The sequence below is a fragment of the Uranotaenia lowii genome, chromosome 3, assembly GCF_029784155.1.
Source record: "Uranotaenia lowii strain MFRU-FL chromosome 3, ASM2978415v1, whole genome shotgun sequence".
Taxonomy (NCBI): Eukaryota; Metazoa; Arthropoda; class Insecta; order Diptera; family Culicidae; genus Uranotaenia; species Uranotaenia lowii.
The window spans coordinates 345,095,743-345,102,772 of NC_073693.1; the positions used below are offsets into that span (position 1 = coordinate 345,095,743).

The 7,030-nt window shown below is 41.9% G+C and overlaps 1 protein-coding gene across 1 annotated transcript in view; it reads right to left on the reverse strand.

Moving 5' to 3' along the window:
* Positions 1-2,008: 2,008 nt before the first annotated feature.
* LOC129753914 (neprilysin-1-like) overlaps positions 2,009-7,030 on the reverse strand; it is a 9,820-nt gene continuing 4,798 nt past the window's right edge. The window contains exons 3-5 of the mRNA XM_055749766.1: positions 2,633-2,763; positions 2,380-2,544; positions 2,009-2,294 (exon numbers count right to left, since the gene is read on the reverse strand). Coding sequence (XP_055605741.1) covers positions 2,118-2,294; positions 2,380-2,544; positions 2,633-2,763 — 473 coding nt within the window. The 3' untranslated portion in view covers positions 2,009-2,117. The remainder of the gene's footprint in view (positions 2,295-2,379; positions 2,545-2,632; positions 2,764-7,030) is intronic.

Consider the following 7,030-nt stretch of genomic DNA (forward strand, 5'->3'; position numbering starts at 1 on the left):
TACTAAAATTTTTATGGTGCAAGAATAGAAACAAACAATTTCATTTATTATAACTGGCATCCCTGATCAAGTCGAATCGGAATACACGCTATTCACAAGTTAGACGAATTTCTCGAATTAATGCTTCCATTTTGTCCGCTAGAGGATGCTGATGGTGTCGCCTTCTCATTATATGAAGAAAATAAGTGTGGTGAATATTGTTTCAATTATATTTGATTTGACGCTTAAAACCACTATATCTCTCTCTGGTTTCTCAACCAATTTTTACATAATTTATTGTTTTGGAAACTATCTAATGCAACTCAAATATGTTTCTCAAACAATATTCAGCTACAACACTTTAGTTTTTCAAAGTCTTAGAAAAAAAAAATCCGAAAAATCATGTTTCGAAAAAACTGTAGTTTAGTTACGGAATGCTCAAAAAGATTCTCTTAATTTTAAGAAAACTTAAGTTAGAAGCCAAAACTATGCGTTGGCACAAGGATATATATTAAAAAAAAAAATAAAATGAAGGCCGCAAAAAATGTAAAAACGTGGTGTGACAACCGTACTTTTCAATCAACCCTCAAAATTATTTTAGTCACACCAGATAAATTTGTAAAAGAGAAGGCAACGTTCAACGCCAAAATACTCAACTGGTACGAACCTCCTTACGATTTGATCGTTTTTGCCTCGCAGTCCCATCCAATTTCGGAATGAACGGGCAACTGCTAGCGGCACTTTACGCTAACTTATTATAATTCAGAAAGTATTTCACATTTTTACTTTTCATATTTTTGTAAAGTATCGCAGCGTTTATGTAATTACACAAATAGAATCGGTATGAAATTGGTTTCTGGTAAATTTATAAATTTAATGTGGAAATCTTGCTTAAGTATACTCAAAATCCAGTGAAAAGTTGAATTTGAGTCTTAACATTTGCTATTCAAGTGTTAGAAATTGCAAATTGACAAAAGGTTAAAAAAAAGCTATCTTTGAAAATTCGTCAAAAATTCTGCTTTTCATATTTGGATAATCTTAAATTGCAAAAATGTGCCAAATTACGTCCATTTTTCAATCCTCTTTTCAAAATTCATCTGGTGTGACTTAAACAATGTTGACGTCGCATTGATTGAAAAGAACGGTTTTCACACAACTTTTTTACATTTATTGGGGTCATGATCTTAAAAGATAAAAAAAATAGATATTTATGTGCTACGTATGGCTTTTAAATTCAGTTTTCTTGGACACCAAGTGGATTTTTTTTCTTGCATTCCGTAGCTGATCTACTGTCTTTTTTATACTTTGATTAACGGAAAACTGGAATGTTGTAGGTGAATAATGTATGAGGAACATATTTGTTACAACACAAGGTTTCAATTTTGTAAAAATCGGATGGAAAACAAGAGAGAGAAAATTTCTGGAACAATCATTGGACGAGTCTTGCAAGTTTGAATATTAACAAATTAACACTACCGATTTGGTGCGTTTTCAACCACTTCTCCTCATGAGGTGACGGTAAGGTGATCAGAAATTCGAGAGATGCCGGGTACTTTTCGCTATTTTATGTCCCGCGTGCTGCTTAAGCCAGACTTGGCGTTTGATTGGACGGCACGCGATAAGTACCTATTTTTATTTGTGCTAACGCGAAACATTAGACCTCGGCAGCAGTCTGATGCCTCTTAGAGATTTGTGCTGTTAATTATTTCGCTGGTCAGAGAGAACAACTTTAAGGGTGCTTTTTGATGGAGGGATAAAAGCTTCCTAATATAATCTTTATTGAAGTGAGATGTTATAGGCGAGCACATCATAAGTCCCAGACGATTGGCAAGTAGATTAAATTTTAAAAATGCAACATCTTGAGCGCCAATTGTTATTTCATTTTTTCTGTCCTGGCTTGCCAAAATAAAAACGTACTGAAACTCATGGCTTCCGAATGGTAGACGATCACTCGAAGTTTAATTTAATACTGAAAAGTAATTGTGTTGTGATATAAAAAACAAACAGTACTATACATTGATTACTTCCAAATATGCATTCATGTTTATTGCTTCAAATATCACACTTTGTTTGACAATAGTTTATGTTGATAGTTAAAACTTCCTGTAATACTAGTTAGTTGCCGAGGGCATCAGCCCCTACCAAATGCGACACTTCTCGGCCACCGGATTCATTCCGCTTCCCTTGCGGCAGCCAAAGGTTTGACTGAATTCCGGCGAATTGGTCAAAACGCCCTTCAACCGGATCCACCCGGGACAGTGGGAATCATCGAGTGCTGCCTTAGCGGCGAGTGCCGTGTGCGATTCACACCAGAGCTATAAAAGTAAAGGAGAAGTTTGGTGTTTTATTGAACCGGCTATAAAAGCGCTGAGCTGTGATTCGCTCCCACAATAGCCTTACATTTCCGAAAGAGATGAAAAACAACTGCTCGTGAGTGAAATTTTCGAAACCCGGCAGCAGCGGTTCTCGTTTGTTGTTTTTCACGTACATCGTGTATGCCTGGAATGCTTCCCGTACTCCGCCATTATCGGCAATGTTTTCCCCCAGGGTTTGCAGTCCATCGATCTGTAATTACGAAAGAAACGGGGAAAAGGGAGGCAGTACGTTAGCGCGATGTTGGAGAGTAATTAAAATACCGATGGGACCACCGTACATAATCATCCGCTTCCGTGATGTAGTAGCTGCCGTAGTGCTGCACAAAGCAACTGGTCCGATTGACGTACTCCTTGACCGTGCTAGGGGTCCACCACTGCTTCAGATTGCCCTCTTTGTCGAATTTGCGACCTACAGGAAAAATGGGGTTTGGAAATCATCAAAAAAACGTTATAATAATAGCAATTGCTAGGAGCAAGTACACTGGTGTTGGGAAAAAGTGGTAGAAATTTTGTCACTTTTTGCATGTTTTGAAAATTTTGCCATGCAAAAACATTTTCAAGATCTGTGGGCTTCAAGTTTTTCTACAACACGTGTTGTATTTTCGCATGCTGTGATGCAAAAATAGCAATCTTTCTATCACATACGGCTGAAATAGAGACATTACTGTGAAAAAATACAACGTCCAAAGATCTTTAAAACATTTTTGCATGGTAAAATTTTCAAAATGTCAAAATTTCTACCACTTTTTCCCAACACCAGTGAACTTGCTCTAGGGAAATGCATTTTCCATAAGTTCAATGCATAAAGACGTTAATTCTGAATCCCGAACTTTAGACTGGTTACGGGAGTTCGGAGTAGGCGTTGATTGGATAAGACGTGAAATTTTTTATCCCGTGTCATAAAATTGAAAATTTTAAATTGTTTTGATATTTTATTGAACTCAAAGTGCAGTTGGGAGTGAGAGTTGTGATATGAACGAGAATAACAGGTTTCCTGATTCCCGATTCATTTATTCTCGGAATGCCTGTTGCTGGACTGATTGGGGCGGAAATGGAGGGGCTGGTGCTGCGCCCTCCGGACCGATCATGAACAATATTTTGTCGGGACTGCAAAGATTCATTTCCAATATCAGTACTTGTGTTTCAAATAATTTTGCCTAAGTTTATTTAGACTGTTTTTTTGTTGATGTAATAAGCGATAAGAAACAGAAAAAAACTGAACCGTGCATTGGAAATGTTTGACAAACCTAACTTTCATAGCAGTCGCGAAATGTTTCAATTTAGATTTTGAAAAACTTGTGTACAAGTTAAATATTTGGTAGTATACATTCACAAGTTTTGCCCCAAAAACGCAAAAATATACAAGCAAATTTTTAGATCAGCGAATGCCTTTATCACGACGAGCCGTGGTACTCTCGGTAAAGTTTGTGGAAGACGAAGTGAATTGATGTCGGATGAAACCTGGAGGATGATCGATGATCGGAGAAAGACGAAAGTCGGAATTGAGCAGGCATGTACCGGGTCAGCCAAAGCAGCCGCCCGCTTACGATATGCGGAGCTGGAAAAGGCAGTTAAACGGGCTTGTAGACGAGACAAGAGAGCCTGGACAAACTTCCTAGCCGAAGAGGGAGAAAGAGCCGCCGTCATTGGAGATATTCGATTATTGTTTGATATATCTCGCCGCCTTAGTGGTGCAAGGACTAATGCAAGAATGCCGCTGAAAGACCGAGCAGGTCAGTTATTGACCGATCGAACAGATCAGCTCAAACGATGGACTGAGCACTTCGAACAACTCTTCCGAGTCACGAATAGCGATGTAAGTCGCATAAATGGCGTCAACTCAGAAGCGCCCTCGCTGGCTGAAATAGAAGCGGCAATCAAGGACATGAAATCCAACAAAGCGCCTGGAATCGATTGCATTCCTGCTGAAATGCTGAAAGCCGACCCTGCCTTGACAGCACAAATGTTGCACCGTCTTTTCGCTAACATTTGAGATACTGCAACATTCCCGGCCGACTGGATTCCAGGAATCTCTTCTACTGGTGTTCGTTGATTTCGAAAAAGCATTTGACCGACTTAACCACGAAAACATCTGGGCTGCTCTAAGACGACGAAAGGTCCCAGAGAAACTAGACCCTCTCATCGAAGCACAGTACGAGGCATTTTAGTGCAAAGTCTTGCACTACGGTGTCTGGTCCGAACCAATCCCGGTAACTGCTGGAGTGAGACAAGGATGTATTTTGTCACCGCTGCTTTTTCTCATCGTAATCGATGAGATCTTGACTGGATCGATTGACTATAGACCAAACCGGGGATTGCCGTGGAATCCTTCAACAATGGAGCAACTGAACGACCTGGACCTGGCAGACGATATTGTTCTGCTCGCCCAAAGACAACCGGATAAGCAGAGCTATTTCGACGACGTCACCGAACGCTCCAAGGCAGTAGGACTCAAAGTCAATTTCGGAAAGACCAAGTCGATGGAGATCAACACATATAATCGTTCCAATTTCGTGGTAGCTGGGCAACAGGTTGAGAAAGTGGAGTGCTTTCAGTATCTTGGCTGCCAGATGACGCCTGACGATGGTACCAAGAAGGCAGTGTTCGGCATCGCTAACGGCACTTATTAGATCGTTAACTCGGTCAAAGTTAGCGATCGCTAATTGAAACCGCTAAATGTTGCGTAAAAGCTATCGATCTACAAAAAAGCGCTAATCGCTAATCGATAGTAGAAAGTTTTGAAAAGGATAAGTGTTGTGGCCATGAAAAGCCATTGGACTGTACTCGGGAGGGCACTTGGCAAAACTACCACTGCTTGCCCTTTCCCCCTCAGAGTTTAGGCTTTGACAACCCCTGGTGGTTGCCAAACAGTGGAGGCAGGCCGCAGACTGTCTGCCTGGAGGCCAAGGCCAGGTCGGTGTGAGCGCTTAGGAAATTACTACTGATGGTCCGCTCCCCTCGTGGGATTAGACCTGAAGAAACAACTAAATACGCATGGTTGCGCCATCAGTTTGGGCAGGTCCTCATGACGCTGCCTGGCGGCCAAGGCTCGGGGAGATCTCGATCGCCTGGTTGACCGAGATCCAAACTCTTTCGGATGGGGGGCTCTGAAAAGAGCCGATTGTGGCAGCTGGACCCGGGAGCAAGGAGACGGAACGAGGCAGCGAAGAAGAAGGCACTTAGTTCTTACATTCAATTTTATTTCTCTACACTTACTACTTATTAACAAACTACTATTTACAATATTTACACTACCGTCCCATCTCGATGGTCTGACGCTTTTATTACGAATTACTTATAGGCGCATAAAGAATGCGCCCTTAAATAGGCTGACGAGCAAGCACATAACCACGTGCTCGCGCCAGATGGAACCGCCTAGAACTTTCCATCTTGCTTTCAGTGAGAGCAACTGACTTGCTCTCTCGGTGCCAGGCTTCCGAAAAGTACAGCTTTGCTATGACAGCTTTTTTCTTGCCAAACAAACTGTCTTGGTTTTCTTTACCACTCGGTTCGCTGCTGTACCGTCGGTAACGAATCGTAATGGTTCGGCTACATCGCACACGTGCGAGAACCCAGGCTGTATTTGAACAATCTGCCCAAAGCATGCGTTGCCGAAAGTGTTGTGCTTTAAGCTGTAGCGAACCTAACCGACAGTTCGGTTTTCATCCCTTCATGCCTCCTGTTTCGAAAATAATTTCATCCTAACTGTCGGCTGCAGGGCGTGACAGTTTGGGCAGGACTGTTACGGGTGACTGTCGTGCCCATACCGTACCCATGCCTGATCGTATGCACTGCTGCTGCTCGGTTTCGAATAGATCGAACGAGCCATCTATTCGCACCGAGCAGCAGCATACGATCGGCGCGTAACGCGATATGTGGTGCCGGTGCAGGTTAGGCGAAAAGGGGTGGGGAGGGGAGGGTGATTGGGGTGATCACCACCCGCAGTAGCTTCAAGCAAAAGGAAAATACGTTTGTTCGAAATCAACTTAGCCCGAGCGAATCTCGGCTACAGTCGGACGGAGTAAGTAGTACTGTCATGCAAAATTCAACGCATTGAAAACTGTCACGAAGATTTTCCCAAAACTGTCACGAAGCTTAAAAAAATTTCATACCCACGAACAAACTCTCGCATGAGGTGAAATAAGCCATCGCTGTACATCGCACGACCGCTTCTTTCAAAACTATCGAGGAAGAAATATTCGGGAAGCTTTCATCGAGGTGTATGTACGACATTCGCAAAAATACTGTCGTTCGCCAGTACTTTTCGGAAGCCTGCTCGGTGCGGTGCTCTTGCGTCTATTCTCAGTTCGCTTGTCGGACTGAACATACTTCCCACCGGAAAGTGAGAAGTTGCCCGGTTGGTGGTTGTCTTCGACCTTTCTGGAACTTGGCGGTCCTCGGGAACTGACTTGTTGGAATCGCTTGTGATTGTACACTCAGAAAAATACTATTATGTATGCCATAAGATTCTCTTATGAAGTGGCGCCATAAGAAAAATTAATGAAATTCATAAGATTGTCTTATGACGCGAATGAATTCTGAAGATGAACGCCTACTTCAATGAGAGGTTGTTGCTTTTCATAAGAGATTCTTATGGAAACAGTAAATCACTTTCTAATAAGAAAAATTCTAGATATTTCATGCTGAAAATATTCACTTTATTATTTGCCAAATTA